Raw genomic sequence first — 27,631 nt, forward strand, 5'->3', positions numbered from 1 at the left:
TTGCAGTCAGGTATGGACAACAAAGAAAGAAATAGCAAAGTCAAAGTAAATAAGATACCACTTAAAAAACAAGTTTACCTTTTCATGTTGACAAAACTGCTTGGTGTTTTTATTGTGGGAGAGAGGCAAACAACTGCTGGTCTTGATGAGCTGTCCCTCAATAAATCAAGCTCTGCAAGAGCACAGCCTCTCTCTTCATGTCTTCCTCATGCTTCTCCCTGATTACCAAGTACTCGCCCTGGGTATCTTCCACATGCATGTTTTTAGGTAGAAAATTAAATAACTACCTATATGTGTTTGGGTTTTGGGTGTCTGCATACAGAATTCATAAAGATCGTGCTCCTTCACTCTCACAAAAAAGGAGAGGTTTATTGTTGCTTTATTACCTAGCAATCCTTTACCAACTTTTAATCAAAGTTCCTGGTTTTTTTCATTGCTGTATTAAAGAGTAGTCAGTGGTCTGGTCTCAGACTTTTAAGTTTGCATCACTTCTTTCACTTGTTCTCTACCCCCTTACACCCTCCTCCCACCACTCCCAACACCAGCCCACTTGGGAATACTTTCTTTTGAAAAAATTGTGGTTGTGGTGATGGTGGTGAAGACTTTTCTACCTCAAAGATTAAAGAAATTGTTTGCTGCTGTTGGTTTAAAGTGTTGTATTGTGCAGACCATTGATTTGCTTCTGCTGGTGTGTGCTTCCTTCTGGAAATTATTGTTCTCTTTCCACTCCTTGGACTCAGTTATTCTTCCACGTGGTGGCTGGATTTAAAGGTTGTTGCACAAGATACTCTGTGTCTTCACAGACTGCAGAGAAAGAGAGGATGGTAATGCAGCTAATTCTCTACTTCCAGTAGCCCCAAATGTAACACGCTAACCCTCTCACATACTGAAAAATTAAGTTAATCAAAACAGTAGAGACCAGCTGAGAAAACCTTCTTTATCAAAATTATTACAGACTTCTTTGCATCTGAGCTTCAATGAGCAACTGATGTCATCTACCTGGACTTGTGCACAACATCCTTATCTCTAAACTGGAGAGACATGGATTTGATGGATGGACCACTCAGTGGCTAATGAAGTGGCTGGATGGTCACACTTGAAGAGTTGCAGTCAACAGGTCGATGTCCAAGTGGAGAACAGTGATGAGTGGTGTTACTCATGGGTCGGTATTGGGACCAGTGCGGTTTAAGATCTTTGTCAGCAACATGGACAGTGGGATTGAGTGCACCACACCAAGCTGCATGGTGTGGTCAACACGTTGAAGGGAAGGGATTCCATCCAGAGGGACCTTGACCGGCTTAAGAGGTGGGCCCATGTGAACCTCATGAAGTTCAACAAGGCCAAGTGCAAGGTCCTGTACATGGTTCAGGGCAATACCAAGCACAAATACAGGCTGGGCGATGAGTGGATTGAGATTGAGAGCAGCGCTAAGGAGAAGGACTTGGGGGTGTTGGTTGATGAGAAGCTCTACGTGACCCCACAATGTGAGCTTGCAGCCCAGAAAGCCAACTGTATGCTGGGCTGCATCAAAAGAAGCGTAACTGCTTTCGTGAGACCCCACCTGGAGTACTGTGTTGAGCTCTGGGGCCCCCAACATAAGAAGGACATGGACCTGCTGGAGCAAGTCCAGAGGAGGGACACAAAGGTGATCAGAGGGCTGGAGCACCTCCCCTATGAAGACAGGCTGAGAGAGTTGGGGTTGTTCAGCCTGGAGAAGAGAAGGCTCCGGGGAGACCTTATAGCAGCCTTCTAGTACCTAAAGGGGGCCTACAAGAAAGCTGGAGAGGGACTTTTTACAAGGGCGTGTAGTGATAGGACAAGGGGTGATGGCTTTAAACTGAAAGAGAGTAGATTTAGATTAGATGTGAGGAAGAAGTTCTCCACTGTGAGGGTAGTGAGGCACTGGAACAGGTTGCCCAGAGAGGCTGCGGATGCCCCATCCCCGGCAGTGTTTAAGGCCAGGTTGGATGGGGCTTTGAGCAACCTGGTCTAGTGGAAGGTGTCCTTCCCATGGCAGGGGGGTTGGAACTAGATGATCTTTAAGGTCGCTTCCAACCCAAACCATTCTATGATTCCTTCTCCTATGATTCTGCTGTTGATAAAATAGTAGGTAAACCTCATTTCAATCATTTAAGAGACCTCCATGGTAGAGTATTAGGGAATAAGTTAACAGGTGTCAGTAGACTGTGATATAAATGTTGTCTATAACATAATACAGCTTTATATTGGGGGGGGGATGGGGACAGACACGGACAATGTAGCAAACAAACCCACAAAACAAACCTCACCATTCTGTTTTGTTGGTTTTTGGTTTTGGCTTTTTTATGTGACCTCAGTGAAGTTTTGGGTGTTGCTTGTAACCCTTCTTCACAGATTTACAGGTTTTCGTGAGCCTTTAGATGAAGTCTTGGCTTATAGCTCGAAGCACAGTTACAAACGTGCCCCTAAGAAAACACTGAAGAAATGTTTCCTGGTCTCAAGTGAGGAAGTCTCATCCTTGGGTACCTAGCTCGATTAGCCTAGAGGTAGCAGCTGCTCTTGGTGCAGCTTTTCTCTTTATTCTGTAAGCTGGCTTCAGGCTTTCAGCTCTGCTCTAAGCTGCGGGCAGTGCTCTGACCTCGTTTCTGCCAGCCAGCCGTATGCTTGGGAGAGCTTCCTCGGCAGCAGCAGGCAGTCTGGGGCAGGCTGCTGCCCTCTGGGGCACAGAGCCCCCCAGCTCCCTACTTCTGTGGGAGCCGAGTTGAAAGAAATAGCATGTTTTAAATCCTGCCCTCTCTGCCTTTTGTTGGGTTTAGCTCTTCCTTAGGGGTGCAGAGCTGTGTCTCAGTCCAGCTTTGTGTCTCAGGTTTGCTGAAGAGATGTGTTCCTCCCCAAGTTTTAGGAAGGACTAGTGTGGCAGGGGAGGATGCTGGATGACACAAAATCTGTAAGTCATTACATTAATGTGGTAGTCTGTCCCAAGTGACTATAAAGAATAGGACATGTAAAAACTGCCAGGGCTTTTTTTTTTTTTTTTTTTTTTTTTTTTGAATACAGCTTTGTCAATGAAAGGATGGGCAGGGAGAGGAAGGAGTGGGTGTAGAAAATGAAAGCGTGGTGGGACTGCCCAGTCTTGTAGGGTTTTTTAGGAAAAGTCCAACAAACTCTTTAAACGTGGGAAAATTAATGGAAATAAAATGCTTGTTTTACCCCTTATTTCCAAGTTATGTTTCTCAGATTACCTCTTCAGGTTCTCTCTCATCTCTTCATTCACACTGGAACTTTGCATCTGTAGAACAAAAAACTACCTTTTTTTTGCCTGTAAATGAAGAACTGACAGCTGTTTATCAGGCTGTGCAATGTGCAACAGTCACATTTTAATACGAACATCAAACTCACCTGTTTTTTTCATATGGCATGTTACAAGTATGCGAGAAGAAAACTAGAAGAAATGTCTTGTTTCTGATTAAATCCACTATTGATATGCTCTGTGATCCATGGAATGCAATAGTGGCAGAAAGAGAATAGCAAGATAAGGGTTTCTGAGAACGATTTCATCTTGGAGCTCTTCCTGCATCACTTGCTTAACATGGCTCCTGGAGGCCATATAGATGAGACGTGTGAAAATGGACTAGAGCATTTAGGAAAAGAGACCCTTCTCTCTTGTCTGTTGGCTCAGATTACCCGATATGTGACTAGAAGCTATGCTGTCCAAACAATGTTCTTCCTGTAAGATGTGGGGGGCTTTTTTGACCTTATCTGCTTTTAAAATGCTTTCGGTGTATTCTGCAGGGGAAAACCTTCCATAGTTAGGTAGTCTGAGTTTCTAATAAGTTCCTGACAGTTTTGATGGACTGAGCCTTAATAATATATTTGCTTACCTGAATTAACTATCTTTTGCATCAACTGCTGCCTGCTACGCAAAGTATATTTTTTCTTTTCCTCTCCGGTGTCTTAAGACTTAACTTGGTTGTCATTCTGTGATAATTGGGATCCTGAAGGGAGAAAATGGTGTTCCCATTGTAGATGTTTTTTGGGTTTTTTTTAATTAGCTTAAAAAAGAGATCTAGGAAATAGCAAGTTTTAGAATGAAACTGCAGGTATCTTGGAAGGGAAGGTATTAATATCATTGAAGAAGAAGATGAGATGTCTTACTGACAATGACTGGTCTACACCTGAGGCATCCAAACTGGCAAGTTTTCCAAATTTCTCCAGGTACATGGTAGGATTTTTCTCTGAGGAGTTAGGTATGATTTCTGGATGAACTATCTCCTTTTGGAAAAGGAAAGGACTATTTTGTTTTGGCACTTCTCTGAAGCTTTTGATTCTCTCTAGTACCTGTAATGAAGAAGACCAAGACTGAAATTAACCTGGTAAGGCAAAGTATCACCTTCGTTTCTGAGGGCACAATCCTGCCCTGGCTTGACTGCAGGGAAATGATAACCACCTGAAAGAAGAGCAGTCGCTGCTTGTCAGCCCCACTGAAGCAACAATCAACAATAGCATCAGCATGTTGAGGTAGATGCCAGCCTGTTGCTTGCTGTACTTCAGGACTTCTGCTTTCCTTGTCTCCATTCAGGTTTCTGTGGTGGTGGTAGAGGGTTGGCTTGAAATGATTTACGTATTCTGGTTATGAGCAGGGTTTATTTACTTGATCACATAAACACAGACTAGCATGTTGAAGAGGATTACCAGACTGCATTGGTAATCCACCTCCGGTGGTTAGCACTCTCTTCTTTTTTGTTGGTGTAATAGATGCTGGGACCTATCAAACAATTTTTTTTCCTGCAATCACCTGTTCCCTCTGTGCAGTAAGAGACTTCCTTGCTGGTTTGTGCACAATGCTCTCCAGCTGCAAGATACCGATTTCCTTTTCTTTGAGGCTTTAGGGTTTTTTGTTTGTTTTGTTTTTTCTATTTCTGATTCATAAAATTCAGGACATATATATGCATTTCTTCTTGACCCAGGATCTTCTGCAGGAGTCCATCTATATCCTGTAGGATCTCTGCAGACCATCTGCCCAGGATTCAAGCAAACCTCTCTGCTCTTTTGTCCTTAGTAGATTGTTGCCCACAGGGCTGCATTCTGTTTGCTGCTTGCGTGAGACTCAGTGTTGCCTGTGCCCCTGGGCATAACATTTTTTTCTGAGTGCAGCCTTACCTACAATATTCCTCTAACAGGTTGGCTGTCCTTTGTTGTCAGTTTTGTGCTGCCAGAGAGTGTACAGCTTGGGAGGTGACATGTTAGTTATTAGGTTGGGCTAGAAGTTGGCTGTATAGGGATATGTCACCATTCTGGTAAGTAAATTTTTTTTTTTTTTATTGTAGCTTTTTACTGCAGAAGGAAAGAGAGGAAAGGTGTTGGTATGTATTTACCTACACAGAATGAACAGATGCTTGGCTAAGTGATAACAAGGAATGTCCTTCCATAGCATGTAACATATCACTTGCCTTCTTTCTGTTCCACAGTATCCCTTCAGAGATGAGTAAAATAATCTTGTATTGTAAGGCTGTATGCTCCTCTTGGCTGCTGCACTGGGTCCTGACTTCCATTCTCAAGTTGTCTCAGAAAAAAAAAAAAAACCCACCACATTTGCTTTCAATTTTGCTGTTGTCACATTGCTGTAGAATTCACTGCTCTCACACTTGAAGTCTTCTAAGGATCAACCAACTGAATCAAGAACATAAGCTAAAATAAGTTTTTAATGAGTTTTTGAAATGGAAGTCTAGTATACTGTTTTCCATAAATTATTTTCCTTGTATTTAACCATCATGGTACTTATCTTCGTGGGTGGTCATGTCATCCCTCTGAAATTTGCTGCAGTAGAAGTGGATGAAGCCTGAATGATATTTCTCACCCAGCCCTTCTTTAAATGTGGTTTCCCCCAAACAATGTTTTCACTATGCTTTCATTTTCCATTAGAAATAACTTAAACTATTTAATAACTAGATCTTATCTTCCTAGGTAGAACTTATAAAAAATGTGCATTTCATCTACATGGTTTCAAGCATTATTTGCACTATATTCATTCAGGTTTGCAGGGAACATGTAAATGTGGACAGACTTTCTTGTTTTGAACTAGGTCCAGCTAGGGAATGAACGCATGACACTAACTAGCCTTGCACATCAAAATGGAAAAGGTTGTCTATCTGTGGCCTACTCCGAAGTGGTTGCAGTGCAGTTGACTTGGGCTGCAGTTTGGTGGCTGGCGGAGCTGGCCTCATGGCTGGTGCTGCCAGAGGAGGGAAGTTTCCTTCCTCTCTTCGCTCACCCAACCCTTCCCGTAGGCCAGCTCTGCTCAGTAACCCATGATAAAGCTGGGGGGAGAGGGGTTACTTTTCTGGAAAGTTTTAAGTTGTACCACTTCACAAAGTGGTCTAATAAAGACCACTAACACAAACTAAGGGGTTGTGTGTCCAACTGCAACAGTTGTGGGAGGCAGGAACAAGGGGCTTTTGACTTTCTTGCAGGCTGATACATTGGCTCACTTGGTCGCTTTAAACCTCTGTGTTAGTGAAATCCCACACCAGAATTAGAGACTTGAAAAGTTTGTAAGATGAGTACAGTAACAGCGAGTAAAAGGGAAGAAAATACCGTTTCCTCCCTTACTCCTCAGATTACACAAATCTTGAGCTCCATCCGTATACCACAATTTGCAGAGCAAGCTAAAAGTGTATGTCAGTAGGAGGTAAATAACTAGTCCTGTCTCTGTGGATGATAAGCAATTGGTTGTTGTTATTATTACCCAGATAGAATAATTGTATATGGATTGATTTCTGAACAGCTTACCCAATACATAGGTTTTAGGCTGTGTATATGTAGGCATAGTCCCTTTTTTTTGTCTACCTGTTTCACAGTATAAATGTTTTTTGAAATGTCTAAAAAGTCTAAACTTCAGCTATTTTTAGTATCATTTTATGAGTTGCTGGTTATTTGTCCCTATGCCTTTTCTAAAATCTGATGGGGGAAACCCTGCTTTTAGTTATTTTACAACTTTGTTGACAGTTTGTGCTATAACAGCTATGATATGATTGGGTTTATGCCAAGTTGGGAGGTTCTGAGTGGAAACTTGTAGCCTTCTGTTTATAAAAGCCTGGATTTCTTTCTTACACACATGCTCTTCTATGGGAGGAAGGATTTTCTGTGATTCATAAAAAAATCATAAGCTTTGCTTTGAAAGCTGATGCCATTGATGGATGAAATACTGGGAGTCAAAATAAAAAAAAATCAGGGATCCCAGGAGAAGATTGAGCCCTAGTATCAACTGGGGACTCCTCAGCCATGACTCTATGTAGCACAATACATGGTAACATGTTCCTCTTCTCCTTACGTTTCCTCTGTTCAGTCCCCAATAAATCCATTCCTAGATGCTAGAAAGAAAAATGACCTTTCAAAACTGAAAGTGAGAATTGCCAATTCCATGCATTTCTTCAGTGATGGACAATTTACCCTAATACTTCTGTCCTTATTTCTTATTTATCTCTTAATCTGTTGTATCTATTCTGTAATATGCTGTATGTTAACAAAATTTCCTAATGCAGAACTGAAGAAAGGCAGTAGGGATTTTCTCTCCCGTTTTTCAGTGAAAATAATACTAAGCACTATTTTGGTTATGAAGCCAACCTCTTAGTGTAATATGCTATTATTTAATCGTCATTAGTATATAAATGGACTGTTTTTATTGGGCAACACATAGGTATAAACACATAAAATTATACACACAGCCCCATGCATGTTTCATCTGGGAGATTCCCATGCCTGCAACTTACTGAGAGTAAACTGATTCTTTACTTCTCAAGAGCTGCCTTCCAAGTTTGCAGTGATTCAAGTATCTAAATGGCTTTATGGAGAATATAAGAAAGAGTATGTGATCTCGTCCCATTTGGAGTGCACAGGTATCTGCATCGTAACAAACACAGATGTCTGCAGTATTTGTTTCCAAACTTCATCTGGAATTGAGCAAATGGATTTGATTTTTCAGAAAGGAAAGCACAGTCAGAAAGGAAAGCATGATGAAGATGGTGCATTTAAAAAGACAAAGTGTGTCATGTCTGGGGTTTTTAATGTGCTCTTCAGTGTGTGGAAAGACATTTCATAGATAGTGTTCAAATACCCAGGTAAAAGTAAATTCCATTCAACATGCAGTATTTCTCAAGAGAAAGCGTGCTGTCTCTTCCCTCTCCTGCTCCGGTCCCCCTGGAAATTTCAGTAGGAGGTGAGGTTAAAATCTTGCAAACATGTGGGAAGAACCATGCTTGGTACTTTGTAAGGAATTAATGGCTCTTGATTTTTCAAAATATAAAACATGTTTTGCTTCCCAGAGAAATCCTGTAGGGTCTGTTTGGAAAAAGGAACAATTGTGTTTCTAAAATGACATCTCCTAAATTGAATATTCCATTTATCCTTTTTCACCACTCTTGGTATTTCTGGGTGTTTTTTTGTTGTTGCTGTTATAACAAGTGGTTCTTATTTGGTGTATTTTTTTAAGAATTAGGAAGAGGAGAGTTGAACGCTGAACTGGAAGTTGAAATCTGGGGTTGCTGGGTTTATTACAGATGCCTGCGCAGCGGCAACCCCTAGCGTGCATGTGCGTGAGTGTGTGTGTGTGCGTGCGTGTTTTTAAATAAAAAGGAAAGCAGAGGTTTGCTCATTTGTTTGCCTATTGTGAAGCTGTCCTGCACCTTTCTACTCCTTTGTACTGGGGTGAAGGCTGCTGAATGGAGGCCTTGTGCCATTTGTTGATTTTAAACCTCACTGTTAATCCACAGGAACCTGCTGGTGTGCGCAGCAGGAGAGCTGTGTGACAAGTGGAAATCTGGGAGGGGGGGAGCGCGGGGGGTCACAGGGGATAATAATCATTCAGCCATCAGCCTTTGTCACCCTTAAGCCTAATTGTTACCCTCTGCTGGTAACCACATTGAAGTGCTGGCCTTTTAAGTGTTTCTTGATTTTACTTGGCACAGGCTTAGGGATAGGATCGTTTATTGCTGGGTTTTCATCGTATCAGGTTTGCTGGGGTTTGTTTTATTAGCCCCGTTGAATTTTCTGCGTCCCTTAAAATAATTCGGGAGAGTCCAAAGTGGTGGAAGGCTCTGAATGGAAACAGTACGGTTGTTAACAAGTTTCCCTCTGTCACGAGCTGGGCTAAAAAGAGAGACAGAAAGCTTTCCTGCTCTGCAAGCCAGCTGCCTCGCAGAGTCCGTGCCTGAGCAGTAACTGTTGATGCGGACGCGCGGCTGTCCGAGCAGCCCTTTCTAAGCAGCAGCAAGGTGATGTTCAGCCTACAGGGGGATGGGGCAGAGGACAGCTTCCCCTGCCCCTCCGCACCAGGAGCGTGTGTGTGCTTTCAGGTACGTGTCAGGAGTGAAGGTGTGAGGGCAGCTGAAGCAAATTGAACTGGTAGTAAACTCGGGGCGGGGAGAGGAGAATTAAACCATTTAAAAACAACAAAGAAAAACCTTTAAGGTGAGATATCTTTTCTAGCAGTCGGGAACTGGTTCTTCAACTTCCCCTGCCAGTTGCACATGCTGAAGTCAGTATTGTGCTTTCTGTTGTTTTCCTTGACGTTAGTGTACAAGCTGCTATAGTAGCTAAAATGAAGCCTGAACCTAAGGCTTTGCAATGGGCAAGTATCTATACGTGTGAAGTAAGCTTGTGTTGCGGGCCGGGGGATGGCGCGGGGGAGGTTGTTTCGTTGCTCCCGCCGCCCCTGGGTGGTGGGTGTTGTGTTAGGCTATTACCTAAGACTGCTTGGGCTTGTGTAGGGAGGAAAATCCCCAGGTTGCTGGTACAGGCTTTGGAGCTACTCTTGATCCAATACACGATGCGACGTGCCTCCAGCAGATGCAGCGACTGCGTTGTGTACTACAACCTGATAAACAGTGTTTGAAAGTTGTGCTAGTAGTAGTGATGGTAAATCCAGGGTCGTTACAGGAGTCTGATTACACAGCAGGATTACAATCTTATTTTCAAGTCCAGTCTTCCACCTGGCTCAGTACTTCATCAAAACGCTTGAGAATACATCTCAGAGTAGGATGAATGTTTTGAACACTTTGTGCTTGCTACTCTTTTACAGTAAAAGGGGGTCGTTTATTTAGCAGGCTTGGTTTTCTGTGTTTCCCCATGTTCCAGTGGTATGATTCCCTGCTGCTTGTCATCATGCAGCTCTGCTCCCTGGATATTTTACGAACAATGCAGGAGATAGTGGTACCTGTGTGGGCTTGATACTTCCATCAGGAAGGTTTAACTAGTAAAAACTTCTTATCAAAAAAACCATCAGCACTCAGCTGTGGTATTTTCACCCTTCTGTGGTGCAGATTTAACTGTAATTACTGAGTAAGGTTAATAATTCTGTTAAAATTGTTGTTGCAGGACATGTCTCAGGAAGGCTATGGAACCAGATCTCAACCCCCTATGGCCCCAGGAAAGCCTAACCATGAAGACTTGAATCTAATCCAGCAAGAAAGACCATCGAGCTTACCAGTAAGAAACTAATGTTTGTTTCAGTATTTTAAAATGAAAGCACTTTATGTACCATTTCATTGCATCTAGGATGAGCGGATATGAAATATTGAGAGAAGAAATATTAAACGAGGTTGATCACAAACTGTTTTTAAAAATATGATGAGAACAGACAGCTTGTGTATGAGTGGACTTTGTTTAGGCTTGTTCTGGTTCAAAATAGCACTATTTATGCACATGCATGTTTTGTGCTTGTGCACATGTGTATTTGCATAGAGGAAATGGATTGATTTTTTTTTTTAGCTTTAGGAATTCCATACTTGCACAAAACAATCTGGTGAGGAAGAGGCTTTTTTCTGTGCCCTTTTCAAAGGATTTCAGTAGATTCTGGTTTAGAACACTGCTACCAGGAGTTATTTGCTCCAAACCTGGAGCATCTGTAATGAGTTTGATGTGTTAATTCTGCTACTGTCTATTACTGGAGAAGTGTAGAAGTGGGAATGATAGTGATACTTGGGCTAGGTTGATCTTTTGGTTAGGACATTATTTCGGACTAACATTTCTTACTTTTTCTGAGCTCTATGCATTCTTCTGGGGGGGAAACAGCCCAAATGAATATACTTTGCAAGGACACTGCAGCTACTTGCATTTTTGAAGGTCTTATTTCGCTGTAATGGACAAAGTACTCTTTAGCCTTGTCTCTGTGTGCCCCTCGTGGTTTGGAGATTTTCTTGTTTGTTGGTAGTAAAACAGCATGAATTTAAACCAACTACAATATGCTCAGCTTAAATGATGAAAACTTTTTATAAACTATGTAACCTCTGGATTGGAATAATGTATAATAAACATATAGGATATTTCCTGCAGTTCACTGGGTATGTATTCATTTGCAGTTAGCAGAGGGATCTCTCTGAAGAGTTTACCTTAACAAGACACCAAATGTATCTGTGAAATCTGGTAGTATGTTGTATATTTCACCTCTGGCACATGCCACTATTGCCAATCCCTGAAAATAGGGCAATAAACATCTTCACAGCATTTTAAAGTTATATCTTTGGCACCTAGGAGAGTGTATGTGCCACAGATTCTTTACGTGACATTTGAGACATGCATGTCTTGAGAGAAGCTATGGAAACTGGTGTAAGAAGAGATATCCATTTGCTTTGGACCTAGTATTAATTTGACAGTTTTTCAGGAAGCCTTTTTTTAAAAAGACTAATGTCTCTGAACAGATCTCAAAAATGAATGCTGGCAATTACCTTAAAAATAGTAGCTGCTGTGGACATTGAACTGTTTTGGCAATAACAACCTACTTAAAAAAGCAGTGATATTAAAAGGGACTTTTTACCTCCCAGTTTTTCGTGAACAGTGTTTATTAGGGTAGAGAGAAGTAAAGTTATTTATCAACTAATGTTCTATTAATTTGCCTGTGTTTTTTCTTAAACGGTTGTCCTACTTTTAATCCATGCTCTGTCCTACCTCCATCATCATGATATCTAAGCAGAGTATTGGGTATTATCTGTGTCCCTGAGTGTTTGGTATATTTAGTAGCTCATTATTCTAGGTATGAGTGAGCTGGTAGTATTAACAGTGAATGTTAACCATTTTGGCCACTTAGCTTAAACTCTGAGTTGGTCCCAAATGCTGTTATTGAGACGCTTCGTTACTGAAAAGCTTTAATAAATAACCAGAGAGCACTTAATATATTCAAAACCCCTGCTGTTTGGATATGGAGGGGAATGGGAGGTATTATTATTTTGTATTTTGTTTTGGTTTTGGCTTGGGGTTTTTTTTGTGGGTTTTTTTTCTTTTGGTTTTCAAATTTAAAAACAACTGCAACCCTTCGTATGTGGTGAGAAGGCTTTTTTTTGGTAGAGTGAGCAAACTCCCCATCATCTTGCATCCAAGGAAGATGTCTTCAAAATTAGGAAGAATCCATACATTCGAAGTACGGTGAACATAAATGCTTTAATATAATTTGATTTGGGGTATGGATAGCTTTGTTTTTTCTCCAGAGCAGGAGAGTTCTGTATGCAGTTTTGGACTGCTTAGGAAAACCTGTGATCACTATCCTTTGTTTAGTATTCCTAGTTATAGTGTCATTTTGGGATACTAAATATGGCTTCTTAAGCTTGTTTTCAAGATAATGCTGTTCTTCAGGGTAGTAGTCAGTAAGTCATCTTTGTACAGTGAAGCTTGAAATGATAGCAGTGGTGTTATGCTTTTAATAACATTTGGTTATGTTTTGTTTCATGGTATTCTGGTATTTATACAATTTGCCCGTTATCTTTTTAGTTCTTAAGGGCATTGTGTAAAATCACAGCAGCTACATAGCAAGCTTATACAAGTGTCTAAAAACAACAAAAGAGATGTAATACTAAATGCTGTTCTCTGATGTGGCTTTGAAAAAAGAGTTTTCCTTTGATGGATTCGAAGAGGACCCGGCCACTTTCTGCGGCACTGAATGCTGGCTTGTGTCATCCTTTGGGAGAGTTTTTTTCAGGTTTGTGTCACAGTAAGTGCAGCTAAACAGCTCAATAGTTGTTCCGTTTCCTTCACACATTGTATATAAAAGTCCTGGCATGAATGTTCCCATAAAGTTCAAAGCAGACAAATTTGTAATGTGGGTTGGTAACAAATGGCTACAAACAAAATATGGCTTTATTAGCTACTTCTAATGGCCTGTCAGATTCTATACAATGCTTGCTTTCCTTCTCCTAACTGCTCTGATATCTGGAGGGTTTGACCTGTGGGTCTCTGGCCATGTGGAGTCACTGAGAGCCCAAATGAAAAGTTGCACAGAATAGTGCTCTGAGCACTTTTGTTGGGGTCACAATTAGAAGGAAATCTCAAGCTTTTGAGAAAACATGGGAGTTAGGTACTGTGTAAAGGAAAGGAAGTCATAAACAGAAACTGTTCCCTGTTAGAGAGGAGGAATAAAGAGGGAGAGGCCTGAATGAAATTGTCTGGAGAACAGCTACTACAGAGTGTATTTAGCGAGACTTAAGGGATAATAGCAAAGGACACATTTCTGCTATTGTGAGAAAGCTAGAGCAGACTTACAGGAAAAAGTTTCCAAATGATATATCTGCAAATTTGTTGTTGTAGTAAAGGGGCTTGTGTCAGCAGTAGGCTGTGTGTGTGTCTATGAAGGCTAATCCTTTATTTTGTCTTTAATGAGTAATTTTGTTAATGTTCACATTGGATTGTGTTGATAGAATGAAGAACAGAAAACTTAAATGAATTTAATTTTTTTTATTGGAACGAGTATGAAAGTAATTTCAGATAGGCAATGGTGGTTTTGCTATTACTTTGTTTTGTTTTAATAAGGTCCTTTTTTTGCCCAGTGTCAGGTGTGCTTGTTTGAGATGTGAGGTCAAATGGCCTATCCAAGGTTGCCATGCTTTGAAACATGAGTTTCTGCTAACTTTTTCTTGTTGCAACGTACAGGTAAAGTTCTGTGGCTGCTTGAGCCATTGTAAGCAAGGGCGGCCGCAGTCCTGCCATGTGCCCCACAGTGTGCTGGCTGTGCCGTCCCATCTCCTCCACTGCCACTCCTGGGACTGGCCAGTGAATTTGACTTGGGCAATTGAACCAGCTGAGAAACAATCACTCTCTCTATTTCTGGGTTAGTTTTTGACTGAATCACTGTGTAATTGCATGGGCATCAGTGGTACCTCAGAAGAGGAGACGGGAATCAGAAGCTGTGATGGGAAGGGGGACAGGGGACTGCAGCAGCTTTGATTTTAGCCACATCCTAAAAGACTGTATGATCTTGCTGGAAGAGTTTAAGATGCTGTCATCCTCTCAGCTGAGACATGGTGGCACAGCAGATTCTGGTGTTCACAGTTGGGCCCTGCAGCAGTCACAGAGCCCCAGACAGACAGAAGACAGTTCACTTCTTTTTATAAGGTAAGTTTTCTGCCAGTTTGCATCCCTGAGCTGCTTAAAGCAGTCAGTGAGTGCAAGCCCCGAAGCCTGAGCATGCATGGCTGGAGGCTGCAGGGGAGGTGGGTTTATGGTGGCCCTCAGCTGCATTGGTGTACACTGTAGGGAAATCGTGGCCTTAGTCTTATAACTTAGCTGAGGTTCATCTTGTGTTTACTGGAGGTCATGCAGTGTTGAAGGGGGAGGGTTGTATCTGGGGTTGCAGGAGTGGGTGCTTTATTAGGTCACTCAGAAGTCTGAGTTTGTGGATTAATTCTGTGACTTCACTTACTGGGCCTTTTCATGGAGGAAGAGCAATTTCTACACAGAACAAAATAGTAGTCCACAATGGAGGTAGAATGCCGCTTGTATCTTGTGCAGTGATGTGACCTGAGAAGTTTGCTTGTGGTTCTACAACGTCTAGAATACGAAGTAGCTTGGGAAGTCATCTCAAGCAACAGCGCTTCCGGAACAAATGACTTTAATGGCTGAAGTCTTAATAGACGAGGAAAACAGTTTCCAGCATTATTTGAGAAACTGTGGTTGAGAGTTAGCAGGAGATACCTCCTCTTTTCTCAGAGGTTAAACTACTGGGATGAGGGACTCTGGTGACATTTGTACAGAGCTTAGTCCAGTAAGCCCTAATCGTGATCAGGGTTGTGGGCACTACCATAATGTAAATACTAATTACCACTGTAGCCCCTCTTGTAAGGACAAATCAGTACTAAAGGAGAGGTAGAGCTGGAACCCTCTTTTTTTGTAATCCTTGTTTGATTCTTTGCAGGTAAGCAAATCAGAAAGCTTGATCTAAATTTAAGTGATATTTTAAAAATCTAGAATATTGCTTCTGATTTGAGAAAGAAGTGGCGGGGCGGAAATCTGTAAATGGATTCTTGGTAATTGTTGGGAGGCAAATGCAGTTGCTAGTTGATAGATGAATGTGTAGTATAAGATAGCAATTCTGTCCTGTAGTTATTTGCCTCTATTCATGTCTCCATCTGAAAATAACTGTTTGGGAGTATGTTAAACCATGAACAAGAAGGAAATGTGAGTATGTAATACTTGTGAATTAAATTTGCCATTGTTTTTGCATCAAGTAGGATAAGACTGGTGTGCCTCTTTCCCACTTTCCTTTCTTTTTTCTGCAATGTTGTAAAATAACTGAATGATCTTGTTTTCCTTTGTTTGGGTCAAGAAATTTTAGCTGAAAATTGTTACTCTCTGAAAGAAGATTATTGACTCAACAAGCCTTCAATTTTCAGTGAATAACACTCCCACCCTCTAGCTTCAGGAACATGTGGTGCATGCATTCTATTTTGAAGTACAGACTGTAATTTAAAACTGAGGCAGTTTGATGCCCCACTGAACTTTGTTTAAGCCTGGAATAAAAGGAAAAAAGCTTCAAGTTGCAAAGAAGTGACTAAGCTTTCTCAAAGGCTTTTCTTAGCCATTATGCAGAGAGTTGGAAAAAGTTGCTATTTTTTCCAAGTCACTTTAATTCTAGATCGAGTGCAGTTGCTAGTTTGTTGGTTTTTTTCCTTCTCGCCATTCCATGTAATAAACCTGTAGCTAGAACAAGTTTCATACAACACATAGGTATAGAGTTACCAAATACATTTATTTCAGTGTGTTTCTGAGGTGAAAAACATGCTCTGTAGGTGCTGGTGTGCATACAGATTCTGTGCATGGCCTCGTGTTTGTGTCCTGGTGTCGGTCAGAATAGTGGGTCAAACCCAATGTGAACCACTGCAGCGCCACTGACATTGGTTGTGTTATCAGGGGATGAACTTAGGCTTTGTGTGTGTCACTGAAAATCTTAGCCCACTCAGTGTTCCTGCATGTTTTACATTTGACTTCAGTGAAGCCAGGATTTCTTGTAGGTGATCAAACTGATTAATTCATCCAGTGTAAGTCCTGTTTTGGGGGAAAAGTACAATTAAAATAGTGCAGAGCAGCCCTGGGCATATGTTGTCCATGTAGGGTTAAACTGAAACATTGAAACCAAAATTGTTGATTCTTGAATTAAGTATTCTTGCTATTAAAATTAAAATATGTAATGTGAAGAGAAGGTCCTGTTGTTATTCATTTGTGGTTTGTGCTTTAGAGGATTACTTGGTTTTGCTTGACAGGTTGATCATATTTATTTAAAAAAAACAGTGTTAGGTTGTTATTAAAGTATAAAAACTAATTTCACTAAGTACTGTAAAAAAGATACTTGGCTATTCCGTCACCTTTTCCATTTTCAAAATACTTTACCTTTGCAATGTTTACAATATCCCTGTAATAACAGAATTACTAATTTAGGATCTAAGAAAATTTACAAATGCAAAAAGAAATATTTAGTCTGACCTCTACATGAAACTTATGTGGGAAACCTGCTAAGGGATTATAGATCCCAGTAGTGGTTAAGGTTGCAGAAACTTGTATTTAAATAGGCCAGTGTTGCCCTAAGTGGAATATTAAAGTATTAGTAGCTTTTTTCCTGCAATGTTTTTTAAAGCCACGAGGAGTTGCATCAGTGTACTTCATACCTCCAAATACCAGGACAGTACTGGTGTCAATTCAAGAATTAAAGAAACTAGACATAATTTGGGTGGTTGAAGCTTTCCTTCTCCCCCTGTTCCCCCCCTGTTCCCCCCCGTTCCCTGTTCCTGCCCCCATAGCTGGGGTGACTGAACTGCGCTTGTGGTAGTCCCTGAACCACCAAAGCTTGCAACTTGAAATGAGAGGCAAGCTGAAAGCCCCCAAGGTTACTTTAATATGCAAGGCTGTAAGCTGTAGTAGCATGGGTACCTCTGCGTGCGTGGCTCAGATGTACCTGCTGCAGGGGCAGAGTAACTGCACTAGCTGTCCTTTTAATCTGCCTAAATTTCCAAGTCAATGTCTTTAGGTTCTGCATTTGGGAATCTAACTCTAAAATGGTAAGGGTGTTTTTTTTTTTTCATTTGGGGATTAATTTTTAGGTTTTAAAACATTTTACACAATGTGTGTACATATATATATAGTGTGTATAAAAGCATGCATGTCTTATCTGCTTGGTTATTTGTAAATTTTGAGTTGATAGCATACTATGAATTCCAAAGCTTAATATATTCAGTGGTGCATGTCTTTGTTCATGCCTGTGTGAACATTGGGATTATGACACAGAAAGTAAGACAAAAGAGTATTACTCACTTGAATACCATTTCAGGAAGTACCTGAGACACTGTAAATGTTTTTTCTTTCTTTTATTTTTACCACAAGTATTCCTGTAAGATAGGAACTTCTTTTTTTCCAGAATGACTACTTTACTTGTGCTCACCAACCATTGTGACGTGTGACCTCAGCTTCATAACCTTGACTAAACACAGTAACTCATTCTGACCAGCAACATCTGAAGCCTAGCAGTAGATGCCTTTTCTTTTTCTTCTACCATCCATTCCTGTTTGCTGGGAACATGTTGGCTTCTGGTGCTATTGTTGCAGCTTTCATGTTTAAAACAAACAAACAAAAAAAAGTTACCAGTCTTTGATGTGAAGCTCACTTCTGAGTGGTCCTGGTCAGCTTGCTGTTTCTGTGTAAGCAGATGTTTGTGCAGTCATGGTCAATAGTGTTAAGATTAGGCCAGGTTTCACAGTGCTTTGTCTGATTGTTTATGGTGCATCCATAATTGCTGGGGATTTTAGGTACCATCATAGTGCAAATGGGAAGTGTTTGTAATGTGTTACTTGTTTTGTAGTACTATGTTGGAATCCTGATAAAGTCAGTCCTGTAGTGTGTGAGACTATTCACGTTTTGTTTTATTTTTTGAGGTTTGAAACAAGTTTTTAAATTTCTCACTAATGTGTTTTCTTGAAACCTAATGCCTTGTAATGCCTCTGAAACCTCCCCTCCTTTGCTGGAGCCGTACATCTTAGATTCACAATGAAGTCTTCCCTTGAAGACAGCAATTCATGGTGGCTTTTTATAGAATCTGTGCTATATTGTGCTGTATGTGAGAAGTGCTTCTGAAGTGTGTTACTTGTAAATAGGCTTCCATTATCAATTTACCTTTAAAAAAAATTATATATATACACACACACACAAAATGAGGGGGGGTTCTGCATTTGTCTTTGGAAGGCACTATGCTTTAACTCACTGCATCAGTTTTCCTTAACATCATGCAGATTATTCTGTGCCGTTTCCCACACAATTCCAAACACAGTTCTGCTCCTGAAGGACTTCATAAAGAGGGTCCTGTTTGAATCGGCAATGTAATTTGGGGGGGCTGAAGCATTGTAGTGTGTTGAAATCAAGATAAAAAAGCTGATAACATCAGGAAAAGGCTACTTTCAGTTGCCAGTGTTCTTGATCTCTTTCCTTCCATGCAAACAGTTGCAATGACCCTTTTAATCATCTCAACCTGTGAAATGAGACTTACTGTGTTAAATGAGAATTAGAACCTGAATTTTGAGGCATATTGCATTAGTATAGGAAAATACCCCATTCTGGGTAATTTATTTCACATCATATTTAAATGGCGTGAATTTATGTGTTGTGGTGTTGGGGTTTGTTTTTTTCCTCCCTCTTTCAAGGTGGAAATTCACTTAATAGTTTATCTTCCACCATACTATTGCAGTTATCATTTTGGGAAGTAATATAAAGATAAGCATATGTGAGAGTTTATATGTTTGCATGTAGTAATACATTATGCATCAGTAAGCTTTAGTAAGGTTTGCTGAATACACACTAGTGGACCTAGTTAAGAGAACAAAGCTTGTTTCATGCCATAGCATAAGGTATAGACTCACATGTACATTTACAGTATCATAAACTATGAATTTTGCCAACGTGTTTTGCACAAAAGGTAATGAAAGAGGTCTAAAACATTATTATTTTTGTTTCTTAAACTGCAAACTATACAATGGCCAGTGCTTGTTTTTGAAAAGTATGGAAGTAGAGGAACAAGAAGTGATCTGAGATTTTTAGACTCACTTGCTAAAATCAAAATAACTTAGTAAGATTATATAGGTAGATAAAATGGTTTATAGATTAAGTACAGACATTGGCCCTAGTGAACTAATCCATTATGGCACGGGATAAAACTTAATGCAAACTGTTATATTTTGGTTTTAGACTTTTATAGTGAACTGAGAGCCTTACCGGTTTTTCGTATGATACTGCAGTGGAGATGGAAGAAAAACTCCAGATTATCTCTTTCCCTTATTTAATTTACAGACCATGTCAGGATTTTAATAATAGGGCTTAATGCAAGCTTCATAAAAAAACTGAATTTTTTTTTTCCATCCTGTTTATTGTATCATTAAACGCCTACATGAAAGTAGGAAAAAAGTAAGGTGTTTCAGTGCAATTTTCAGCACAGTTCTTCAGGATTTATTGAAACAAGCCTGTAAAATTTTAGAATCTGTGTTTGTTTTGGGGTTTTTTTTAGTAAGTAACATCTCATAGTTGTGGCTTTATTTGGTTTCTCTCATAGTCCATTTTCTTTTCATCTTCATTCCTTTCCTTTGTTTTGCTTGTGCCTTTAAAGAAGACTTAGGAAGACTGTGTATACACACCATTGGTGTTTTTAAATGACCGCTAATTCTTCCTGCATGGCTCGTTAGACATTTTGCCCTGTTGAAAATCACAGTAAGAGCCTTTTTTGTTCCTATTCTGAGGTATGATGAAGTCCAGGAATTTTTTTGGCTCTGGAAGTCTTTGGCTGCTTCTGGCCAGAGGGTTATTCCAGAGCTTAGACCACAGCTCGGTGTGAGAGGGGCCATTTAGGCTACCTACAGAGTTGTCTTTCTCCTCTGCAAAGAAACAGAGGTCAGATATCAGATTCTATGAAATGCTGAGAAATGTACCCATGCACATACTCATATATACTTACAAACATTTTAGCTCTTTAATTTTTGCTGGTTAGAACCAGTGATTTCTAGTGCCTGCTTTTTAATGCCTATATTCACAGTAGTACAGGTCAGATTGAAGTCAGTCCTGTAAATCCTTTACCATATTTTTGCCAGAAAAACAAACTTTCCCCTCCTGTATAATATATATACTGTATATATTTTGATCACTTGACCTCCATTTCCATGGAGATGTGATCAGGGGGCTGTAGTCAGCTAGCCACGCAGGCTAAAAACTGTCTTTTGTCACTTACAATGTGCAATGAAACTACAGATTTGAAGAGTAATTGAAGGACCTATAGACTGACACGTTTTTTTCCCCCACCACCCACATACATTAAAAATGTAACTTGGAAACAAAATGTGATCAGCTGTGCAAAGTGTTTTTAAAAAAATGTTTATTTAAAAGAAAAATCGAACAACAAAACCCACCCCTTCTTTAGTCTTTAACTTCTAAAATCTCTTTTCCAGCAATCTAAGACATTCTGTATACCCTTCTATGTATATTTGCATTTCCCACAGACTCCTGATTCATGTGTGCATAGTTTTAGATGACACGGACTCAGTTTTGTCAAAAGATGAATTTTGTAGCGTACTGAACTCACACATTCATGATTAAACAAGTGCAGATCGGGCAGCTAATGCTCCTCCAAGTTCAGTCTGGGGTTAGTGTTTCAGGGTCACGCACAGGATCCAGCTCATGCTTGTGAGCAGCATGTACCTACCAGTCTTACCAGGGTGAGTGACAAAACCTAATGGCAAGTGCTGGCCCACGTTGCGCCTTGGACCGGGAGAATGTGGTTCAGGGACACAGCGTGGTGGCATGTGCTGCTGCTCTCCTGGCAGCGCCCGCAGCCCCATCAGCTCAAGGGCTGACATGTAATCTTAGACTGAAGCGTGTGCATGGGTGGTGTATTCGTGTTTGCTGGCTAACTAGTATGCTTTGTACTGCTGTATTTGGGTTTAGGTCTCTGAAGACTTCTGGGCTCTGTCAGGTGGGAAGGTGCCTTTCTGTTAAGGATACAGAAGCTCATGGTACTTCATGGCCGGGCGAGAGGGAAGCAAAATGTCTCAGTTTCTGCAGAACAGGGTTAGGTTTCCCTCAGACTAGGTAATAACCAAGTTAGGGATGTAAGGCCATTTAGATTATGTGTATCTCTCTGTATATAGTAACGTACTAAAATATACTTTAAGGTGTTGGGTTGTTCGAGGATCTGTCTTTCCTGCAGCTTCTCTCCCCCTCTCCAAGGGGTTCCCAGGGTAACCCAACTTTAGTAAACCAAAAAGCAGTTTCGGTTTTTTATCTTGGTTTCAGCACATGGCTGTGATGCTGTAGGGAATGTGGCACCTAGAGAAGAACTGCACTCCCCCCCAAAGACTTGGTGAAGCAGATTTAAAAAACAGAACGCACCCGAGCTTGAATTCGTGGCTTCCTGGGCAGCACACAGTACTACTGCTAGACTACAAGGCCTGCTCTATAGATTGATTTATAAGTGGGTATTTTTGTCACGCTTAATAAGAGCATGTTGATGAGACAATGGCGTATAAGCTAAGTTAACGTCTGTTTTTTCTGCACTACTATTACTCTTCATTGCCAGTATCCACACAGCGGCAAAACTTGAAAGTGAGCTTTCTCCTTCCCTGCAAGGCCTTTCTCCACTGAACCAATCTTCCAAGTATCCCGACTCTCTTCACGTAGGACGAAAAAATGAAGACGACTTGTTGTTGTTGGAACGAGACTATAAAATTAAAAGCGTGTCGATTGAGGGAACTCGGGTTCTCCCTCCTGGCCGGGCGATGGGGCTCGGCCTCCTCTGCTGCCCGCTCCCCGCTCGGATCGGCGCCTGGCAGAAGCGGCGGTGGGAGCTCAGCGAGGCGGTTCAGTGAGGCCCCGGCAGCGATCATCCGGCCCCGCGGCCTTGACGGAGGGGAAGGGCGGCGGGCGCCGTTCCCGCTGTTGCCGCGCGCGAAGCGAAGGCGGGCGGGCAGGGCCCTGCGCCTTCCCTCAGGCCGGGGCCGGGGGTGCCCGGCCAGGGCCGGGCGGCAGTTCAGGCCGCCTCGAAACCGTCCTGGGCATTTTTATAATTGACCATCAGCTGACACTGCCCGGGCAGAAAGCTCTCACCGCTCCCTCTGGCTGCTGGAAGTCTGAAATTACATCTTTGTCTTTGAAGTCGGGCGCACTGTTAGCGTCGCCATGGCGACGGGGCGGGTAATGGCCTCCGCCGAGCGGAGGCTGGTATTTAGCGCTGAGCGCGGCCCTGCACAAGGCCTCGCTCTCCAGAGCGGTTACTGAACTGTCCCCTCTTAGAAAATGTTTAAAAATTGCGTTTTTACATGGCCTTACCAGATTAATAGTCATGGTTTATTTCGTTTTAACTGCAAGGATAAAAGCATTATTCCATTAAATGGGTAGCTTTTTTTCCCTCTCTCCTTTGGTTTATGCATTATTAACACAAGCTTTCCTGTTTTGCTTGTAACATTTTATAGGCTCTTTCAAACATGTAGTCAGATTTGCTCGGTTGCTCTTTTATTTTTCAGGACTTAACCCTTTCTCTGCTTGATCTTGTCTTCAAAAACTTGGAGGCAAGCCTCTAGCAGTTCTGGTTGCTCCCATTTAACGTGTTTAAAAACAGAAAAAGGCTTTCTTTTTACCTTTTTTTTTTTTTTACTTTTTTGTGAAGAAGCATGCTTTTTTGAAGCATTCTACAAAGTGATGCAGATGGGTCTGTTCTTGTCATTTAAGTGAAGCAGATGCTGAAGTCAGCACGTGTGAGCCTTGATAGGGTTGTGAAGGGTTTGAATTGAGGAAGTATTTTGGTCTTGTGTTTTAATTTGTATGCCCATCTTCTCTTCTGCCCTTAGTGTTGTCACCCCACTCTGTACATGTAGCGTTTTGTTGGCAGCCTTCAAAAGAGATGAACCTTGTGGTTGAAGGATCAGGGACCAAAAAATCCAGAATGATCCTGGGGACACGGTATTTACCCCCACTGCCTTCCTCATTAACACGAAGCCAGTGAAATACATCTGGACAAGTAGAAGTATTGTTATAAACACAAGCTGCAGGCTTTGTTTCACTTTTACAGTGCTCTAAAATATAGCTTTCATTTAAGTCTCTAGTAGGAGGCATATATCCAAGTGCAGTCAAGTGCTGTGGATACAGGGATTCAGTTGTCCCTGCCGACACAAATGGTGTCTCTATTAAAAACTTGGAGGCTGACAAGCAAACCTGGAGTTCATAATCCCCCCCAATCTCCCCCCTCTGCCTCCTCCCCCCGCCCTTTTTTTAAACTGTGAATTTGTTGTTACGGGGTGCTCACTGGCACCTCACTTTGTCCTTCTGTATCTGTCGCAGATCCTGCTCTCCTAAACACTTCCAAGGACATCTCAGGAAAAGACAAATGTTCCTCAATTTTTGCCCTTTTTTTGTTGTGTAGCGATGTTCATGTAAATGGTGCCTCTTGTGCAATGGACTTGCAGCTTCTGGAGAGTGGACTAAACCTTTGAGATTTATTTCACCTATCCAGCTGGACTCTAGATGTGCTCAGGTCTCTGAGCAGGGGAGGTTGAGTGTGCAGGGCACCTGCTCTCCCCCCATGTGTCCATCTTCAGCACTCAGTGTCTCAAAGCTCTGCATTTCTTCCTGTATGCAACTTTTCACCCATGTGACTCCCACAGACACCTTGGTAAATAGCACTGCTTCTAAAACTCGAGTGAAATACATTTCCTGCCTCAGGGAGGCCCTGGGGTAGATGAAAAGTGGATAGTCAACCCAACTCCCTGACTACCTGAGACCACCATAAGGCCCATCTCTACTCTTGGCCAACAGCAGCTGCTGGCTGTGCTGCAGCCAAGCCTGGAGTTAGTGTGTGTAGTGTTGGTGAATGTGGCAATAACATAACTTTTAAAAAAAGTTTTTCTTTTATATATAAGGTTTTAAAAATTCTGTTTGCATATTTAAAAAAAAAAAAAAAAAGGCGGTTCTGGCAAATCTGCTCCAAGGGTTTATACAGTATTGTACAACTGCATATATTAAACAGGCTGGACTAGAGGTTTACTCTCATCTCATGGTTATGTGGATATAAACTTCATCCTTTGAGTTGCATTCCTCTTAAATCTGCAAATTCTGGGAAAATTGGACAAAACAGTTTACATTCCTTTAATAAGAAATTACTAATTGCTTATAAAACAGGCATCTCTTTATCTACACAGGGCTTTTTAAAGTTGCTGCTTAATCTTTTTTCTTTTTTAATCACTAAATAAACATGCCTCAGCAGTCGCTCTATGTGAAACCAAAACCTGGACGGACGTGGACAAAAAGCAAACACACTACACTAATTTTCATTAGCATATCCTATCTCCTAGAACATTTATTTTTTCATCTCCTTGTAAATTGATTTTTCACGTGGTTGTGACTGATATTTGAACTGTGTGTTTGTAGTAACTGACTTATGTAAAAGCCAGGTCTTGGATCTCCCAACATGAATATATTATGGAGGTGACCTAGTGGGTCCATAGTTAAGGTTGCACAGAGTTTTCACTTAAAACGATGTTTAAATCCCTTAATTAAACATTAAAACTCGTACGAATTCTCAAACATGGACTGTTTCAATAAAGAGGATAAACTTTAATTATTTAGGTACTCAATGTTCTTCTTAGCACTGTATTTGCAGAATTCAGAACAACCTAAAATTATTCCTTCCTCAGGTTTTTCCGGAGTTCCTGGTATTTTCACTTTCTCTGTTCTTTTTAAAATCTTTTGGCTAAGCCTTTCATTGCTGTAAGTTGTCATCTCTCTGTTGACTTCATAAAACTATGACAATTTACATAAAATAATTTAACTAAAACCAGTCCAGCTTTAACTATAATAATGCATGATACAGAAGAACATATAGAAGATAAAAGATGAGAAAGCTTGGTATATTGTATTGCTTTTTGCCATGGGAGTCAAACAGTATATTGGTTATTTGTAGCTGATACCAGTCTTTGACAGCAATGATTTGGAATGAGAAGAGACTAGAGGGCCTATTTGAAAGAGAAAGACTACACAGAAGCGAAATCCAGACTCACACTTAAACGCCAGTAACAGTTCTTCTGTACAGGTGGTTATTTCCAAATCAGTCAATGAACAACAACTACAGAAGTCCCAAATGGGCGTAAACTTCCCTCTACTTTTCTCCATCTCCTTATTCTTGGAGGACCCAATTCAAACTTTGTTGTAATCAGTCTTTTCACTGATTTCAGTGAGCTTTGGATTAGGCCAATTAATTCTCATGTTCATTCTACGCAGTTGTTACCCTGTTCCTCCATAATAAAGTCTGTTTTGAGCCTTTTTCTTTGGACAGGGTCTGTAAATCTGTTGTATACAGCTGTGTATGCTGTACCTATAGTGACCAGCAAATACAGTTCTCCTTGGTAACACTTGCAGCCTTCTGCTGAGCTATAATCACATTCTTGAGCACAGGTGGAAGCCTTGCTGAAAACAATGCATTTGCAAACCATACATAAATTAAGAAAAATTCCTTTAGAACCCAGTGTTACATGTAAAAGTAGTATGTGTATTCAGACCCCTTAGCTTCCAGCATTTCTCTAACTAGCTGGAAACAGAGACAAAATGGAAGAAAAAAACCCACTACTCCTCATTAGCTTTTGGTCTATGAAAAGTTAAGTCTTTTAGGTCAGGATCTGTGTTTTCCCATTGTTTTCAGCTGACTGTCACTGTGGTCACATATGCTTATTAGTTCAGGTCTCCTGTCCATTGAAGCACTGCAGCTAGTACTTTTTAATTATTTTTGAAAAAATTCTTGTCCTCTTATCAGCAGCAGCTAGGGTCTACAAAAATACTTATTACTTGTATGAGAAAGCGTTTCAGAGCATGCTAGTTCTTGAATTTTGGAAGACACAAGCACTATATCCTGAGATTGCATACCAATACCATAAAAATTCATAATTACTTATTAATTTGAAGAATTGCTTATTGCTTTAGGCATTGGATGAAGAACAAAATTCACAGGAAGTTCTCATTGTCTTCAACGTATGAGTAGGTTCTTGAGCTCTTCCAGAGTAGGGATTGACATGTTGGAAGTGAAAAGGCTTGTTGCACTTGTACACTGCAAGGTTCATGTGGAAAGGCATGTGAACAGAAGCTACTGGGCCTGAAATGTTCCTTTGTTGGTGATGTTGCATTTTAGTGACTCTACTGTGTGTGTACTTGAGCAGTCTGAAACAAAGCATAGTGGGGCAGAATACATGAGAGCAGCTAGTAGTGAAATAATGTGGAGAGTCTAATTTGTATGGGTTGGAATCTTTGGCAATAGTACCATATTAGTAGTATTTTTATAATTTTGGGGGCTTGCTAGCCTTTTCCAGTTCTCGTCATTTTTTTTGGGGGGGGGTGCAGGATATTAAAAAACAGATCCAAGCACAGTATATACATTGTGACAACAAGGGGTTAAAGAGATGTAATTATGCATTCCTCAGTAAGTGTTCTGCAGTCAGCAATACAGCAAGGATTTTATAGAAGCTTAAAAAAAAAAAAAAAAAAGATGACAGAGGGAGAATATGGAGAGAAGGTCAGATCCAAGGATTCTCCTAGGGTTTTCTCGTTTTTGCTTTTCCTTTGTGGCTTATTATACTCTCTCCTGGTAGAAACAGAAGAAAGCATTATGGTCTGTTGGTTCCTCCTACTGATAATGTATGCTTAATTCCTTTGCTTTATGGGAGTGGTAGAGGTGAATTTATGGATGTAGTTTTTGAAGGGAGTTCTGAGCCATCCCAGTGCTTGCCATGGTCCTTGTATATTCCCCAGCTCTTAGTTATTGCAAGTAGTGCATTGCAGCCCTGTGAACACTGAGCGTTTCAAAAAACGCTATTTCTCAGCTGTCGTTCACCCATTCTGTTTGGGAGGATTTGAATTCCCAGCAAATCCATCTACTGGAAATAGTTTGTTTTGCACCTTTTCAGGTGACTTGGAAGTTTTTGCACAGTCAGTATTTCAGGCTGACCTGACTGGTAAAGATAAGCTTTCATCACTGCTGACTAAGCCTTTGAGGGACCAAGGGAAAAAAGTAGGGTTGGTTGTGCTCCCCTCCTCCATGATCATTGTGTTGTTCTTCACAGGTGGAACAGGAGGTTGTGGAGTGTTTTGGAGTAGTTGCAGTAACAAAGCAGAGCATGTAAAATATGCAGGATATTTGGGATGTGGGCTACCCCCTTACTTCCACTCTGAGTTAGCCTGAGGTCTGACTTGCTGAGTCACTCAGTGCACCACCAGATCCTTCTTTTTTATTGAAATAATTTAATTTGCAGTTGGATTTCAACATAACAGCAAAGCATTTCTGGGAGGTATTTGTGTGTTTGGTAATATGGTAGTCTGAAAGAGGTAGGGGTTTTTT

At 41.0% G+C, this 27,631-nt stretch overlaps 1 protein-coding gene across 8 annotated transcripts in view; it reads left to right on the top strand.

The window, feature by feature from the left end:
• Nucleotides 1-27,631, top strand: part of ARID1B (AT-rich interaction domain 1B) — a 340,416-nt gene that overhangs the window by 93,598 nt on the left and 219,187 nt on the right. For all 8 annotated transcript variants that reach the window (XM_030021725.2, XM_030021731.2, XM_030021728.2 and 5 more), the window contains exon 4: nucleotides 10,351-10,461. In XM_030021725.2, coding sequence (XP_029877585.1) covers nucleotides 10,351-10,461 — 111 coding nt within the window. The remainder of the gene's footprint in view (nucleotides 1-10,350; nucleotides 10,462-27,631) is intronic.

The sequence above is a fragment of the Aquila chrysaetos genome, chromosome 8, assembly GCF_900496995.4.
Source record: "Aquila chrysaetos chrysaetos chromosome 8, bAquChr1.4, whole genome shotgun sequence".
Lineage (NCBI taxonomy): Eukaryota > Metazoa > Chordata > Aves > Accipitriformes > Accipitridae > Aquila > Aquila chrysaetos.